This window comes from Gekko japonicus, unplaced genomic scaffold (genome assembly GCF_001447785.1).
Source record: "Gekko japonicus isolate JY-2015 unplaced genomic scaffold, Gekko_japonicus_V1.1 scaffold248, whole genome shotgun sequence".
NCBI lineage: Eukaryota > Metazoa > Chordata > Lepidosauria > Squamata > Gekkonidae > Gekko > Gekko japonicus.
Window position 1 is genome coordinate 732,139 of NW_015169782.1, and position 18,233 is coordinate 750,371.

The 18,233-nt window shown below is 50.2% G+C and overlaps 1 protein-coding gene across 1 annotated transcript in view; it reads right to left on the reverse strand.

Annotated features, from left to right (window-relative positions):
• Positions 1–15,549, reverse strand: part of PLCB3 (phospholipase C beta 3) — a 76,805-nt gene extending 61,256 nt beyond the window's left edge. The window contains exons 1-2 of the mRNA XM_015416808.1: positions 15,397–15,549; positions 3,643–3,720 (exon numbers count right to left, since the gene is read on the reverse strand). Coding sequence (XP_015272294.1) covers positions 3,643–3,720; positions 15,397–15,495 — 177 coding nt within the window. The 5' untranslated portion in view covers positions 15,496–15,549. The remainder of the gene's footprint in view (positions 1–3,642; positions 3,721–15,396) is intronic.
• Positions 15,550–18,233: the final 2,684 nt, after the last annotated feature.

The following is an 18,233-nucleotide window of genomic DNA, read 5'->3' on the forward strand; positions in this document are numbered from 1 at the left end:
GGTTTCTGTGAACCGGGGGCAATCCCCAAGTTTCCCGATAAATATAAAAAGGCAAATCATGTACATAGGGGAACAAATCCAACATTAATTGGTGCCGAGTATTGCAAATTAAAAAATTGCGAAATAGTTTTTTAAACCGAGGGGAGGAAAATACACAAGTGAGGGAGTTGGGGGGGGGGAAATTAGGCAGAGCAAAAGCGGAGGATACAAGGAGAATGGGATTTCCCCTACTTCCAAGTCGCCATCTAGTTATATCTTCTAGCAACATATTAATCCACAATTCAACATCATGGAGTCAACACAGCTGTCTCAGCTTTCCTTAACTGGGGAAGGTCTTTTTAAACAATTCAGCTCTGCGTAACCTTTAAAACCCATATTCGCTTCAGGAAATCCATTCCACAGAGTAAGGGCAGCTTCCGAAAAGGCCCAGGAATGGGCTGTAGCTGCCCGAGTGTGTCTGCAGAGGGAGGGGGAAGATATCCCACAGAGTAAGATCCCGGGCTAGCCAGATCTCATCAGCTCTCGGAAGCTAAGCTGGGTCAGCCCTGGCTAGTACTTGGATGGGAGACCTCCAAGGAATACCAGGGTTGTGAGGTAGAGGCAGGCAATGGCAGACCACCTCTAAACCTCTCTTGCGCTGAAAACCCTACAGGGTAACCATAAATCAGCCATGACTTGATGGCACTTTCTACCACGAGGATGAGGAATCGCCACATGGGGAGAGGCAGCCATTAACCAGGAAGGAACGTGCATTAAGGGACACCATTTGGGCAGACCTCTTGGGCCATTCAAGACCAGAGCATAAGCAGTCGATCACCCGTGCTTTAACACATTTCAAGGGCTCTGGAGGAATTCCATTTCTTCTAGAGGATGGCTGGAGAAAAGATGGGGGAAACACCACTCCAGCATGGGTATTCTATGGAATACTAACTGAATAGCCGTTTCAAGAAGGTAGCCATGCTAGTTTGTAGTAGCACAACAAAATTCGAGCCCACTACTAGCACCTTTTAGACCCACATTTTTTTTTCCCAGGGCACAAGCTTTCAGTAAGCCGAAGCTCACTTTGACAGACACAAACAAGGACGAATACCTATCAGCCATTCTATCCAAGGGAGGAGGTGGGAGGGATGTTACGAAAAAGGAACAGTCAGAGGCAGGAGGCAGTGGTACAATGCGAAATATAACCCACTTGATTAATAAGAATCCTGCATCCCTATTCAGCCCTGGGGGGGTTCACTGTCCTGAACTTGTTAATGAATTCTAGTTCAGCTGCCTCGCTAAACTGATTGTTTTAAAGACCTCCAGTTCCACTTGAATTTCTCATCACGATCCCGACTTGGGGAGTTAAGCATCTCCCTTAGACGCAGAAGGTCCTGGGTTCAGTCCCTGACTTCCCCAGTAAGAGGAAAAATCTTTCTCTGCCTGACAGCAGCAGAAAAGGCAAGGAGGATAGCTTAAAGCTAGACCGGGGTGGGGAGGCAACCTTTTTGAGCCTGCAGGCACATTAGGAATACTGACACATCATGGTAGGCACACCACAAAATGGGCACCACGGTGGATGGAGTCAGCCACAAAATGGCTGCTGCAGTTTCCCTTCAGTCACACACAGTGAAGGCCTTTGCCCTGCGGTGGCAGCAGCTTCCAATGCAACATTCTGAAAAATCTGCACAACCAATCAGAACTCCAGTGGCCAATCAGAAGCCTTGCAGGGCAAAAGCCCCACCTGATCCCACCTACTTTCCAAAAACAACATCCAGGAAACATGTTGGCAGGAGCTACAGCACCCGTGGGCACCAGGTTGGGGACCCCCGAGTTAGTCTGACCTAGTATAAAGCAGCTTCTACCTCTGAAGTTGCCCATCAGTTCGATCTCCAGGAGATGGACCTAGTGATGGAACCACTGTACGTTTTAGGGTTGCCAAGTCAGAAGCAGCGCTGGAGCGGGGGACTCCAGCACTGCTTTGGGAGTGCGCACGCGTGAGATGCACACGCGCCGCAACCCCGTCACCCGAAAGTGACGCGACCACGCCGAGCACGCTGGGAGTGGGGCCACGACCATCCGAGGGGAAACCATAGAGTTTTCCCTCGGATGACCGTGGCCCCGCCTCCAGCTTGCCCGGCGTGGTCACGTCACTTCTGGGTGATGTGCACGTTGTGTGCTTTGGGGGTGGGGTTCCCCCCCTGGGGCCCGATCTGCGGCAGCGGGGGAACGGGCCTCTGGGGCGGGGGTTTCCCTGCCCCCCCGGGGGGACTTGGCAAGCCTAGTACATTTTGCAGACAGAAGGTGCCGAGTTCAACTCCAGGCATCTCCAGTTAAATCTTGGGTCACAGGCAGTGGGGAAATACAGAGAGCGGCTGCCAGTCAGGGGAAGCAATAGTGAGCTAGAGGGCTCAACCCTTCTGACTCAGCACAGAGCCGCTGAATTTCACAAGCCTCAAGGGTCAGGTTTCAGGTTGGCAGTGGTGGGGGTGAGGGGGGGGGGGGGGGGGGGGGGCTGTGGCAAAGCCAGAGAAGTAAAGAAAGCACATTGGGTAGGGAGGGAACAAGAGGTTGCCGGTCAGATCAATTCTTAACGTTCCCTCCCTGCTCTTTTCTCTCTCCCTTTGGCTCCAGCCTCAGCTTACTTGCCAAACCAGCTCAACTACTGAAGGCATGACAAGAGAGTGGAATGAAGGGAGCCTGCCTCATATCACTCCTTCCCCTGGGGCGGAGGGGGAGACAGGACGGCTGGCAGCGGAACTCAGACTGGATTGCCTGCCTGGCCCTTCCAGCAAGAGGTGTTGTAAAAGACCATCCTGAGCTGCACTGCTGAGAGTCCCTGGGAAATCTCCGTGACCCTCCTCGACACATTTAAAAGAGCACAGGGAGTGGGGTTGCCAGCCTCCAGGTGGGGCCTGGGGATCTCCCGCTTTTACAACTGATCTCCAGCTGACAGAGATCAGCTCCCCTGGTGAAAATGGCTGCTTCGAAGGGTGGACTCTATGGCATTGTGCCCTGCTGAGGCCCCTCCCCTCCCCAAACCCCGCCCTTTCCTGGATCCGCCGGCAGAGTCTCCAGGTATTTTCCAACCCAGACCTGGCAACCCTAACAGAGAGAGAGGGGCATGAGGGAGAGACCTGACCACCCTTCATGGAGAAAAAAGGCCTGTCTAGGAACCCCTCGCTGCTTGTTTTAACCCTCGGTTTAACTTGGAAAAACCTAGGAAGGGAACTCGTGCTACAACTTCAAGTCGAGCGAAGGGTGAACATGAGCAATTCCTAGAAAGGCTTCTTGCTGCTGAAGAAGCCCCAGAGTGTATTACATGGTTAGAACATGAGAGAAAGGCAGGTGGAGTTCTTGGTGCACACACCCCCCCCTGAGCCACATGGTCCCAGGAAATTTCGTCCCCCCACCCCCACCACGCCTTGACTGCCGGGCAACAAACCAGCAGACTGGGTACAGCATAAAAGCTGGTTCAGACTCCTTCCTACCCCTGGCTGCTAAGATAAGAAGGCGCTCATAAATACCAAGGGTTTCCGGGCTTGGTCATACTGCCACAGTGATAAGAAGCCTCGCTTGTAATGAAAAAAGCAAAATATATAACAATTCAGCAGGGGGTGAAGGAAGAGAAACAGACTTTGTTTTAAGCCAGTGAGCACGTACCATGCTGGGGCCAGTCCAGTAGAGGAAAAACCCTTGTGGGTCCACCCGCAGGGTCACAAGAGCCCGATTGGTTGGTTCCTGGGAAAGTGAAAGCAAACAGTTAACACCCTTTTGCCAAATTACAAGGAGTTACTAATTCATTGTTTGTACTGCACCTTCAATGTACCAAATACTTGATAAGGAATCAGGTGTAAAAATAAGCCTCTGCCCCAAGAAGCTCACCCTTAAACTAAAAAAAAAAATTGCACAGATTTATGGAGAATATTGATGACTACCAGACATGCTAGGTTAATGGAACCTCCATAAACAGGGGCAGTATACTTCTAACCTACCAAGCATCAGGGCAAAAAAACCAACAACACCACTTCCATGTCTTGCTTGTGAGCTTGCTGGAAGCATCTGGCAAAAAACAGAGTACGAGAGCAGCTAGAGCAAGGGTCCCCCAACCTTTCTGGGCCTATGGGCAATTTTGGAATTCTGACAGGCCAGTGAGCACAACAACAAAAATGGCCGCCACAGGAGGCAGAGCCAGCCACACAATAGTAGGGATCCAGGTTGTATACAAATCTAACAGTAACTCTGCAATATCTAAGGCAGAAGCTGTTTAACAGGATGCCTTTCTACACAGCCAACCAGAAATCCGGCGAGGAAAAAGCTGCACCTAGAACCACCCACTTTCTAAAAGCACTTGGCAGTGCCACAAAAGATGTTGGAGGGCACCATGTTGGGGACCCCTGAGCTAGAGCTGTGATCCAGCGAGGCAGTGCTTATTTTATCAGTCTAGGAGTCAACAGCATCTGGAGAGGAGAGCAACCAGGAATACTAAACCCCTGGAGAAACCGTGCCCTGTCAGAACGACCCAAGGCAGCTGAGGTCCAGAATTCCTGCCTCCACAGTCCTTTTCGCCTTCCATTCTCCCCATGAGCTACCCACGCACATCTGCCAGGATGCCGTCACCCATAATTACAGTTAACCATTCACTTCTCAACAAGCCAAGAGTTTTCCCAGTATTTACGACCCGTTTTCCCCAACCACCACCCTGCAAGGTTGCTCACCACCATCCCTACCGGCTAAGCTAGCACCCGAGCTCAAGTTTCCCCAGGTCAAACGCTTAAAGTTCTTGGCTGAGGCTCCTGTTACAGAAGCCTAACAGGCAGAGATTTAACTGGTGTAGCTTTTCTAGGCATGGCAGTACAGATGTTAGCTTTTCTAGGGATGGCAGTACAGATGTTGAACGTCAGCCTGTCACTGTTACCCTCCTAAGAATGCTTCCAGACAAAGAGATGTCTTGACCCTACCCCACTGGTTCCCAGACCTCTGATGCTACTTCCACTAAAATCCAAGAGCACAAAAAGAACAAATTCTTGAGTACCCGTTATTCTTAAATAAATCCATGCCACGTTAGCTATTATGGCTCCTCTCTCCCCCATTCGTGTTCTGGGATTTATCGTCTGGGGAGTCAAGAATTCTCTACTAGAGATACACCTATCTCTCCCCATAAAATTACAGTTCCCAGGGGAGAGGAAATTAGATATTTGAATTGCTTTTAACGGTAATGTACACAGCACCCAGTTGGAATAGGTTTCCACACCACCTTCCTCTACCCTCTTTTCTGATTTCTCCAAGGACCACCACTTCCCTCTCACCATCGCCATGTCTCGAGCCCTTAACACCCAATCCATTGCTCTTCACCTGGAGGGCTGGTTTGAGCTCCCCCCCCCCTCACTGGCAGTGTTCAAGCAGCGGCTGGACAAACACTTGTCAGGGATGCTCTAGGCTGATCCTGCATTGAGCAGGGGGTTGGACTGGATGGCCTGTATGGCCCCTTCCAACTCTATGATTGTCAGAGGTCATTTCGGGGGGGATTGCGGGGGAACACAGTTCCCCCGGGTGAGGTGCAGGAGGCGGGGCACATGACGAAGCCCCGCCCCCAGCTTCCGGCCGCCCCGCTTCCGGCCCTCATTCAGCCAGGAGGAGGCAGGAGAAGAGGGAGGGTAAGTTGCTTCCTCCCCGCCTCTCCCCACCCCTGCCTGCCTGGGGCCAGGGAGGGCCTTGGCGGGGCTTCCTCGCACTCCCGCTGGCCTTGCAGGTCCACCGCCGGGCCCCTGATGTCAGGGGGTGTGTCATATGCTAATGAGTTATGCTAATGAGTTCCCCTAGCTCTTTTTTTACGAAATGACCATTGTATGTCCTTCAAATTGCAAAAGTCCAATATTGGGCTGGTAGGATGGGAAGGATGAGAAGTATCCACTGTATGTGGGCAAAGACTAATTCTGTTTGATTTCATACACAGTTTATTATCTTGAGTCCAATAGCTCCTTAGAGACCAATGAGATTTTCGGGGTATAAGCTTCTGAGAGTCAACGTTCCCTTTGTCTTCAAAGCTTATACCCCGAAAACCTTGTTGGTCTCTAAGTTGCTACTGGATTTGAATCTTGCTTTTTTACTGAAGACCCTCTGAAACCTCACCATCTCATAGAATCATAGAGTTGGAAGGGGCCATATAGACCATCTAGTCCAACCCCTATTATCACTCATACCACTGGCCACATCGAAAAACCAAAGCAGGAAACTTCCCACATCTTCTGCATGACTGCCAGGAGTCCAGTTCACATGTTACAGTGAACGCATGGACATCTTACATGTACATGTGAACATCTGTTTGTAAGAAACGGGCAAGAGGCACTCACTTTACAAACTGAACTTGAGACCGGTACCTGGATGCAAAACAATTATTAAGTGCTGTCAAGTCGCAACCAACTTATGGTGACCCCACGAATTCCAGCTCATGGAGTTTTCAAGGCTCAAGATATGAGCAGAAGTGGTTTGCCACTGCATAACAACCAAGGTCTTCTGCACAGCGACCTCTGCATAGAAACCCTGATCTTCCCTGGGGGTCTCCCATCCTACGGTAGCCAACCCTGCTTAGTTTCCAGACTCTAACAAGCTTGGGCTAGTATGGTCTATGCAGGCTGCTACCTGGATCAGTATGTAAAAATACTGGGTTTAAAAACCACACATCGAGCTGTACATGTGTTGAATGTAAAATGAAAATTACTCAACGCATGTATAAAGAAAAATCAAGCGTACACTGTACACAGATTGTACATCCATTCACTGTAACTTGTGGACAGGGCTGGTGCAGTAGATAAAGAGCTTGTCTCGGTGCCGTGTTGTTGTACCTTCAGAAGTTGGCTACTGTGTGAGACAGGATGCTGGCTTAGGTGAGCCACTGGTCTGATCCAGCCGGGCTCTTCTTAGGTTCTTATAACTTTAACCAGGAAGCACATATGAACTGATCCCTATCTAGTCCAGCATTCTATTTCCTACCGCAATTGAATGGATGATGCTGGAAGGCCCAAAGCAAGACAGGGAAGTACTAGCTGTCCTCCATCGTTTGTACCCTGGGGATTAGTATTCAGGGGTATGCAGCCCACGAACCTGGAGGTTCTAATTAGCTCCCACAGTTAATATCTATGGATACTTCTGGTCTCCGTGAATTTGACTAAGCAGTACTTTCTTTGATATGAATATCCTGGCAGTTTCATTCAGTGACACACACCCCCACAGACACACACATATTCAGGGAAGAGGGGGGGGGAAATCATAGAATCATAGAATTGGAAGGGGCCATACAGGCCATCTAGTCCAACTCCCTGCTCAGTGCAGGATCAGCCTGGAGCATGCCTGACAAGTGTTCATCCAGGCGCAGCTTGAAGACTGCCAGTGAGGGGGAGCTCACCACCTCCCTACGCAGCCGATTCCGCTGTTGAACTACTCGTACTGTAAATAATTTTTTCTCTCATATCCAGCCAGTACCTTTCTGCCCATAATTTAAACCCATTATTGCGAGTCCTATCCTCTGCTGCCAACAAGAACAGCTCCTTGCAGTCCTCTAAGTGAGTCTTTTGAATACTTAAAGAGAGCCATCATGTCCCCCCCCCTCCAGACTGAACATTCCCAAGTCCCTCATCCTCCAGGCCCCCAATCATTCTTGATCATCCTGGTTGCTCTCTTCTGCACCTGCTCCATTGTGTTCACATGCTTGAAGTGAGACCTCCAGAGCTGCACACAGTACTCCAGGTGCCGCCTGACCTATGCAGTGTACAGTGGGGCTATGTATGACGTCTTGTGATCTGGATGTTACGCCTCTGTTGATGCACCAAAAGGCCACTGCATCACACCAACTGCTCATATTTAGCTTACAGTCCACCCACACCCCAAGATCTTGCTCACTCTGTGGAGTTCTGACTGGTTGTGCATTTTTGCTATAGGGTTGCCAAGTGGCACTTACCCTTCTGGTGGGGGACTCCAGGTCGGCTCTTGGTGTGCGCCACATGCACGTCACAGGGAAGTGACGTCATGAAGCCGGGCACGCTGGGGGCGGGGCCACGACCATACAAGGGAAAACCATAGAGTTTTCCCTTGTATGGCCATGGCCCCACCCCCAGCATGCCCGGCATCATAACGTCACTTCCCTGTGACGTGCACGCTGGGGCGGGGTTCCCCCCGGGGCCCGATTCCCCGGCATCGGGGAACGGGCCTCTGGGGCGGGGGAAATTCCGCCCCCCGGGGGGATTTGCCAGTCCTATTTTGCTACCAAGATGCAGAACTCTGCACTTATCATTGTTGAACTGCATCTTATTCATATCTGCCCGTTTTTCCAGTGTGTTCAGATCTTGCTCAGTTCTACCTCTATCTTCCAGTGTGTTTGCTATTCTTCCCAATTTGGTGTCATCTGCAAATTTAATGAGTAGTCCCTCCACCCCCACATCTAGATCATTTATAAAAATACTGAAAAGTACCGGGCCCTGAATAACCCCCTCCAATCAGATGAAATGCCACTGACAACTACACTTTGGGTGTGGTTGTCCAGCCAGTTCCCTATCTGTCCTACAGTCCAGTCCACACTCCTCCAGTTTACCCATCAGGACATCGTGGGGAACTCTATGAAAAGCTTTACTGAAATCCAGGTAAGCAACATCAACGGCATTCCCACGATCCACCTTCTCAATGTTGACACTCAAATTTTGTAAACCTCTCAGAGGTCCACCCCTTAGTTACCTTAAAAGAAAAATGATTTATCCATTTCATTTCTACCCCACCTTTCTCCCTAATGGGGACCCAAAGTGGTTTACATCATTCTTCTCTCCAGCGTTTTATCCTCTTAACAACCTTGTGAAGTAAGACAGACGGAGAACATGTGACTGGCCCATGGTCACCCAGAAAGCACCCATGGCGGTGTGGAGATCTGAACCTGGTTCTCACAGGTTCTAGCCCGACACTGACCACGTCACCACACTAGCTCTCTAACTAAAGCAGAAAAACTCCAAATGTTTTAGTCTTTCATTGTAGGGAAGGTACTCCAGCCCCTGATCATTTTGGCCATCATTTTAAGCATCTTTTCCAGTTTTACAACAGCCTTTTTGAGGTAAGTCAGTCAGAACCACACACAGTGTGGTTGCACTGCAGATTTATATAGAGATCATACCAATACTGGCAGTTTCACTTTCAAATCCTTTCCTCATAATCCCTGGAAAGAAATTTGCCTTTTCCCCCCTGCCACTGTACCAAGCTGACTTTTGTTCCGCTATCCGTCAAGACCCTTCAAAGCGCTCTCCTGATGTCACGGCCAGTCCAGACCCCATTGGTGTACATGGGAAGTTAGTTTTCTTTCACTTCAGCACGTATCATTTTACATTTGCTGACAGGGAACCTCATTTATCATTTTGTTGCCCATACACCAAGTGTGAAGACATTCCTTTGGAGCTCTTCAGCCCCTGCCTGAACTTTTCACCATCCAGAATAGTTTGGTGTTGTCAGCAAACATAGCTGCTTCACTGCACAACCCAGGAATTTAGATCCTTCTAGGAACCAATTAAGTAGCACAAGCCTTAATACAGATTTTTGAGGGACCCTGCTGCTTGTTTACTTCCCACTGAGAGCGCTTCTGTTTTCTACTCTCCTTTAACACGTCACAGGTCCCGTTTTCATAAACAATATCCACTAAACGTACTCATAAGCTCTTGGTCAAGGGAAAAGCTTTTTTGAAGTTGAGGTATATAACATCTACTGAATTGTTCCTATCTCGAAGCTAGCTGACATTCACAAAGAAATCCCGAAAGGCGGATGAAGCAGCACTCCCCTTTGCGGAAGCCATGTCCATCCTTAAGCAGCGAGGCTTTTCCTTCTTAATGATTCCAGCTTTAATTATGCTTTCAACCAACTGACCTAAAACAAACATTAGACTAACAAGCCTGTAATTTCCTGGCTTCTACTGGCACTTTAAAAAAAAAAATCATCTTGGCCAATTTCCAGTCCTCTAGCATGGAGCCAGACTTCTTTAGCGACAAATTTTGCAAGGAGGTCAAGTCTGCATTTGAATTCCCATCCACACGCAGTGAGTTCTTAATCTTAGGCCTCAGGTTCAAGACCCTTCTTGTCCACAACATTTCTGAGAGACATTTGATCAGTCATTCTCTCCCTTTCCTTTCTCTAGCCTATCTCACAGGGTTGTTGGGAGGAGTAAATGGGATAGTAAAGCCACCCTTGCATGCCAGACGGTACACAGCAGGTTCACTAAAAGCAAACCCAAATAGGATGCAAATCTGGTAAAACAAAACAGTTAACCATAATCTCCATGACATACAACACTAAGTCACAATCAAATTTCTCACAGGTAACTCCTGCATAGGCAATTGCATTTCAGAGGGGGGGGTTTCTTTCAAATCAGGGCAACTGAGGGGTTGTTTTTTTTTTTGCACAACCGCAGTACTGCCCCACTGAGGAAAACTCTACTCTCCCCAGCCAAAAAAAAAAGCTTTCTTTTCCACCCCCCAACTCCCTCAATACACACAACTCCCGCTCATTCCCTTTATTATCCAAACAGATATAGCGGTTCTCAAATTCACATAGGGAGCATATCGCTGGGGTGAGAGAATCCCCCTAAGGCACTGTGCTTGTGGGGGGAGACTGCAAGTCAGGAATTTTAATAGAGGCCATATGTGCCCCCCCCCCCAGATGCCCAGAGACCTCGGAAAACTGCATCTTGGATTGGAAGATGAAGAGGAAATGGTTGGGGTGGTTTTTTTTGACAGAACAGAGACTTTGCAGTTGCATTCCACCATTCCCCCTTTTCTCCCCGGACCCAATATCTCACATCATACACCCCTCCCTATCCGCTGCCCTCTGTACCGTTATCTTCGTGGAAACATTGGACTGGAATTATTGTTCCTGCCTCTCCCACTTGTGATAAGGAAATCGCTCTTGAAGCAATGAAAGGGGAGGGCAATGTAGGGAGAAAGAGGACTTGAGGATAGTATCTTACACCCACACTTGGATATTTTCCCATCTTTGGGGGGGGACACACACACAGAGGCAGACTGCGGAGCTGATCCCCTAAAATATTTATGGAATTTGGACAAAGGGACATGTACATTTTTAAAGCTGCTTTCTTTTCAGAAACCAGGCTGGGAAGCCGCAAGTGGTATTTAGGGGGAACCCCAATTTCAGGATTAACGGGATGGGCCAATGGGGGGTGCCTGATGATGCTAGAGAGGCAAGCCAACTCATCCACGAAACCTGCAGTGAGCCATCGTTTTATGGGAGACGTAAAAATTACAATCTCCTTTGGGGAAACCCTTCCTGCTTCCCATGATTTCACCCTAACAGATCTGTTCTGCCTCACGGAGGCCAAAGCCTGAGACGAGATTCCTCAGGAAATCTCTGGCAGGCCGTGTCTTCACAGCTGGTTAAGAAACGTTTTTTTGATGGAAGGGGGAGAGAGGGAGGGGGGGGGTCTGTTGGCAGAAACCTCAGGAACATGTTTCTGCGGGCTGAGCAAACACCGCGGCTAGATTTCACATCCTCAAGCAAGGGGAAAAGAACAGAAAGGGGGAAGGCCAACATGAGGCAGAGCAGAAATGGGCACCTGGCGACAAAGATCTCCTCAGTCCCCACCCCAAGTTTCCCTTTCCCCCCCACAGTCTTGTTCAGTCAAGTCCTGTTGACCTACAAGTCTCCAAAACCGGCCTGCTGTTCCAGACAAATCACAATTGCAACTTCCCCACCCCACTCCAAAAACTGCCCACAGTCTTAACAAGAAGTCGGGGAGGGGGTGCCAAATCTGACAGCGCTTTCACACGCAGTTCTTTCACACGGTCTAATTTAATGTTAATAAAAAAGCAAATTTGCATATTCTCCAATAAAAACGTGTGTGTAATATTTGTTCATGCCTTGCCGCTCTCAAACATCTGACATTTATTCTGTGTGGCTGTTACATCAAGCAAGTCTGGCCACCCCTGATCTAGAGTATTTACACCCATGCGCGTGCATGCACACACCCATGCACCCATAGCAGAGACAGACATCAAGGGGTCACACACCCATAAAATGTGGACCCAAATATATGGGGGGAGATGGCCAGGGCGATTCCTTTGCAGGAAATGGCGTCCGTGAGGGGGAAGGAATTCAGGAGTTACAACTCCAGCCTCCTCTTTCTTGTAATGGGGGGATGGTGCTGTGCGGCTCTCTGTGGCTGCCTTCCTTCTCCCCCTCCCCAATTCTCTGGCTCCTTTGATCTTTAGGGAAAAGAAAGGAAGGGCCATGCCCCTTGATCTGTCTCCCCCTTTCTGCCTTTTTTTTGGCCTCAGGCTCCGGCTTCCTTTTTTGGGTCTGATGGAGCAAAAGGAAGTATGAGGCCAGTCTTGTCACGGGCCTCGATTGTGAAACCCAAGGCAAGGCCCAGAGTGAGAACATGGGGGGGGGGGGGAAGCGGGGAGGAGAGAATGGCAGGCCCAGCTCCCAGGTAGGGAGGCAAGAAGGGACAAAAATGAAAGCCCCCCCCCTCTAGGTCCTGCCGTTATTGTTATAAGAGGACCACCAAAAAAAACCCCTTCACGTGTAACACAGAAACCCATACCGCCAAATCCGACTGAAATGTTCCTAATATGTACCTTGCATGGGCTCCACCCAAAGCTACCCAGGGAACCACTAATGGTGTGCTCAAAATCCCACATGGGCTCCCACTAGCCACACACCACTGCTGTGCCACACTTGCTCAGAATGGGCCCTCTGAAATTCTTCTTTCACACATTTTCCAGAAGTGCTACAGGACTAATGGCGAGTGCCAACACTGGGCGTTTGACCAGCAAAAAGAGGTCTGTCCCCGATATCGCAGCCGTTCTTGCAGTGCAGGAGGTACCCAAGAAGAAGGCAGAGCAAGAGAGTTTTAGTGCCCCACCTTATGAGGAGGGAACATGCCCCCCCATGATCTTGAAGCCAGCACTGCTGAGTGTATGTGGCCAAGTGGATTCTAACTCACTTCCTACATAAATATCCTTCAGGCTCAACTGAACCCTACATTTTCACACAAGAAACAGATACCAGAGGATCTGCCTGTAACACTTGGCCTTATGTGTGATTGCATCCCTGTGTTTTAGGGCCCAGAGTCAGCCTAACTACCCAAGCAAATGCACACTGAGAGAGACAGACATTAGGTGTCACTGAGACAATTTGGCAAGACAGTTTCCTGGTCCTTATAGAGGCTGCCCTCTCTCTGAACACAGCCTCAGCAAGCAGAGCTGGTTTCCAGGTATCTGTCCCAAGTACGAACCCCCCACTAACAGAACTAGGAACCCACTCAGAAAGCCCCAAACCCAGAGATCTGCTGGAAATCAGTCCTCCCGGAATCTCTGAGCTAAGAGCATATGGAGAGCACCCAGTACAACGCATACCATGCTCAGTCTTAGCTAGCAATTTCCTTCTTGAACAGTATTTGGGCCTAAAAGAGTTATATATTATACACACAAGCTCCACTCTCTTAGAACAATGCATAAGGTGCACATGCAGGCAGCCCGTAGCTGGGGATTTTGGGGGGAGGGGGCCTCGGGGAGGCCGCAACTATTTAAATCAAAGTCAATTAAACAAATTCAATTTGGGGCCAGCCCAGGAGGGAGGGGGCCTGGACAAAATTCTAGGGGGGCGGGCCCCATGTTAGCTATGGGCCTGCATGCGTGAGCCCCTGAATCAGAGGTAGCGGCAAACAAGGGGGCCAGTGTAGCCGCCCCCTTTTGCATATTTTACGTCCCACCTTTCTCCCCAAAGGGGGCCCAAAGCGGCTTACAGTGCTCTCCTCTCCTCCATTTTATCCCCACGACAACCCTGTGAGGTAGTTTAGGCTGAGAGTATGTCACTGGTCCAAGGTCACCCTGCGAGCTTCTATGGCGGAGTGAGGATTCTAACCCGGGTTTACTCAGATCCTAGCCTGACATTTTAACCACTACACCGCACCGACTCTCTGACACATTTAATGTGACAGATCGCAAGACAGGGGTATTTGACAGTCTCCCCCCCCCCAAGAACAACACTCCCGCCCCTTCCCCTCAAACTGCATATTTAAATTCCTGCCAACACTCTGTAAAAAGAAGAATTTGTTTCAGATGTTGAGGGGGAACAAAGAATCAAACAGACAAATAGTTAAGGAAGGGGGGAGATCCAGAGGCAGTTCAGACAAGGAAGGAGGAAACGAAGGTGTAGGGGGGTACTGAACTGCACCCCACAGTCCCTTGGAATAGCCAGTTTGGGGCAATGGGGTGAGAGAGAAGCAGAGAAGGCGGCCAGGGAGGAATTTGCAAGAATTAACAGCTCTGAGATGCTATGCTAGAGACAGATCATTGAGTACATGATGAACCCATGGAGACAAACTTTTCCCCAAAAAAGGGGACTCCCAGACGTCCCAAGTGGGGAATGGGGTGGCAGAAGTCCCCTTTCAAAACAGCAGGATGGAATGTAGAGGCACTGGGAACCCCAAAGTTTCCTTGAGCAACTCTGCCAATCCCACATCCAAGGAATCTGTACTGACAGCGTCAAAGGCATGCGAAGAATTCAGAGTTATCCCCCAGTTTCCATATCTTTCTTGAGCTGATCTGCAGTGAATCAGGAAATAGGATTCCCTCCCAGAACATTAGCACTATGTTGGAGTACCCAATGATGCTGGGGAGGGGCCCTGAAAAGTGAGGGAGGCAATTCTTTTTCTTTCTTTTTTTAAGGTTCACATGGGGGTCCCTTTGCTGGTTAGTTACACATGCACCCCCTTGGTGGATCCCACAGGTAAAACAGTGGGAAACTGGAGACACAGAAAGCTTGATCCCCCGGGGCCCAAAAGAATTTGCATAAAGAAAGCAGAAAGGGGGGGGCGTATTTCCCACCTCCATTTCATACCTGTGAGAATCAGGTTTCCAAAGGAATAGAATTTAGGAGAATCCTATGAGATAGAAAGGGGGACGGGGTGGGGGAAGAATTCAAGGAGATTCTGTCCAGGCTAAAGTGCATAGCAGTTACATAGCAGTTAGTTACATAGCCCCAGCACAGAGGAAAGACCTATAAGAAATGCAATGGGGTGTGTGACGGGGGGGGAAGAAAGTTGGAGGAGAGTTTCAGAAGTGCTCCACTACTTACGCAGCCCACCCTTTTACTCCCACAGAGAAGGGATAGTGGATTTGTTTCCCAGGAAATTTTTGAAAGAATGCAGGGGAAGGGGGGGGGGAGAGAGACGGGAGGAGGACCCACTGGGTTCCACAGCTCCCCCGCAAAGGGGGGGCACCCCTAAACCAAAGCAAGGGGGGTCGCAAAATGCACGGAGAAGAAAGCGTCTGTTTTTCCGGGAAGAGTTTGCAGGGCAGAGGCGGGGGGAGGAGGAGGAGGAGGAGGAGGAGGAGGGGGATCTTTCCCCGCCCTCCCACCACCACTACTCACCTCGTCCCACTTGATGAACTTGCTGCCCTTGAGCAGGGTGTCCGGGACACGCGGGGGCTCCAGCTGGAGCGTGTGGACCCCCGGGCGCGCCCCGGCCATGGCTGCGCGCAGCTCGCCCGGGACCCCCGCGCAGCCCGTACGGAACCTCCTCCGTTTCTGTGGCGGCGACTGCTGCTGCTGCCGCTGCCGCCTCTCCCTGGCCCGGGAGGGGCGAGGCGGGGACTGGCGCGGGGGTGGGACCGGCCCGGGAGGAGTAGCTTAAAGAGACAGCCGGGCTCCTCCTTGGAGTGCAAAGAGGACAAAGTTGGTGCAGGCAGAGAGAGAGAGAGAGGAGGACAAATTAAATGGGAAGGAGAGAAGATGACACACACGGAAGGCTTCGAGCCGGCGCGTGCTTTACTCGGGAGCAAGGTCCCATCGGGGTTGCCGGGTCTTACTTCCGAGTAGGGCGGGGCCGCGCTCTTTCGGGCAAGGTCTTGGCTGCTCAGGGAGATTACAAAGGGTGTTTTCAAAGTATGAATGGTATGGGAGGGGGGAGGGGGCCTTTTCTCCGGGATTCGAGAACTCGGAGCCGTTCAATTAAACTGCTTCAGGGTAGAGAAGAGGAAAGTGGGCCTTCTCCCATGTGTATTATTAACTTACGGAACTCTCTACCACAAGATCTGCATGGCAGTGCCAGCTTTTATTTAAAAAAAAAAAAGTTAGAAGGCTCTTTTTACAAAGTTAAGCGAATTCATGGAGGTCAGGTCTGCCCAAAAGCTACAAGCCAGAAAAGCCTCGTTGTACATAGGCAATCTGTCTTTATTATTGTGATTGTTAATTAAGTACCACACCTTTCTTCCAAGAAACTGGGGGCATGGCTGGCGGTGGACTAGACGGACTTCTTACAGCGATCCAACGGGACGTACTAAAATTAAGGACAGCAATTGCCCATAGGGAATACATGAGTGCCCATAGAGAATAATGGAGAGTAGGCTTGCCCAGAGGGGATAGTGCAGTACATAATTGCCAATAGAGAATCCAAAATTGCCAATAGAGAATCCATGACTGCCCATAGGGAATAATGGAGAGGTCGCTTGCCCATAGGGGATAATGGAGTACATAATTGCCAATAGAGAATCCATAATGCCAATAGAGAATCCATAATGCCAATAGAGAATCCATAATGCCAATAGAGAATCCATAATGCCAATAGAGAATCCATAATGCCAATAGAGAATCCATAATGCCAATAGAGAATCCATAATGCCAATAGAGAATCCATAATGCCAATAGAGAATCCATAATGCCAATAGAGAATCCATGGCTGCCCGTAAGGAATAATGGAGAGGACGCTTGCCCATAGGGGATAATGGAGTACATAATTGCCAATAGAGAGCCCATGATTGCTCATAGGGACATAATTGCCAACAGAGAATCCATGATTGCCGAAAGGCAATATTGCCCAGAGGTCATTCCGGCTCTCCCAGCTCTCGTTAGGGGCTCTTTAAAAAGTTATGGCCGCCGTTGTTGTTGGCGGCAGCTGCAACGGCTGCGGGGGGAGGGGTGAAACGTTCCCCCGCCTCCCTGAGCCCCGGGGTGGGGGCCTTGGACTCGTAGGGGCAAATTCCACCTCTCGCGTGTCACGTCCGAGCGGCACATCACACGCGAGAGGTCATTCTGGCTCCCCCAGCTCTCGGGAGGGGCTCTTTAAAATGTTATGGCCGCCGCCGCTATCGGTGGCAGCTGCAACAGCCACAGGGGGGAGGGGAGAAACGTTCCCCGCCTCCCTGGGTCCTGGGGTGGTGGCCTTGGACTCGTAGGGGTAAATTCCACCCCTCGCGTGTGATGTCCGAGCGGCATTGTCTGAATGGGGCTCAGGGAGGCGGGGACATCACACGTGAGAGGTCATTCTGGCTCCCCCAGCTCTCGTTAGGGGCTCTTTAAAAAGTTATGGCCGCTGCCACTGTCCGCGGCAGCTGCACCGGCCATGGGGGTGAGGGGCAAAACATTCCCCTGCCTCCCTGAGCCCCGGGGTAGTGGCCTTGGACTCGTAGGAGCAAATTCCACCTCTCGCGTGTGATGTCCGAGCAGTGTGTCCACCACCCCGGGGCTCAGGGAGAGGTCATTCTGGCTCCCCCAGCTCTTATTAAAGGTAAAGGTTCCCTTGCTCGAAAGCCAGTCGAATCCAACTCTAAGGTTGCGGTGCTCATCTCCGTTTCAAAGCCAAAGAGCCAGCGCTGTCCGAAGACGGGGCTCTTTAAAAAGTTATGGCCGACGGCGCTGTTGGTGGCAGCTGCAACAGCTGCGAGGGGGGGCAAAACGTTCCCAACAAAGCGCTTCCTGGTGAATTTGGAAATAGGTTCCACTAAGCTTACTTCTGAACAAGAACCATGCCAACAGGAGAGCTAGAATTCTTACCCCCCCACACACACACCCACTTTTTTCGAGATTTGAAATTGAGAATGTTTGCTCCCCTAACAGCCATTCAAGGAGCAGAGATCCGTCAGTGGCTATTAGCCACAAGGACTAAACAAAACAGAGGTAGTGAACCCATGAATACCAGTGCTATGGGGGCAGTAATGAAGGAAATCTTCATGCCCTGCATGTAGGCCTTTCAGAGGCCTCTGTGTAGCCACTGTGTGAAACAGGATGCCGGACTATAATGAGCCATGGGTCTGGTTCAACAGGGCTGCTATTATATTAATCTGTTATTCCTCCTCCCCATAGTATTGCCCAATGAAACAGATCAGCAGTAGTAGGTTCAAGATGGGTGTAGTATTTTTTCATGTTGTTAGCCATTCAGTCGTGTTTGACTCTTGACGATTCTATGGGCCAGCTCTCTCCATGTTTTCCAA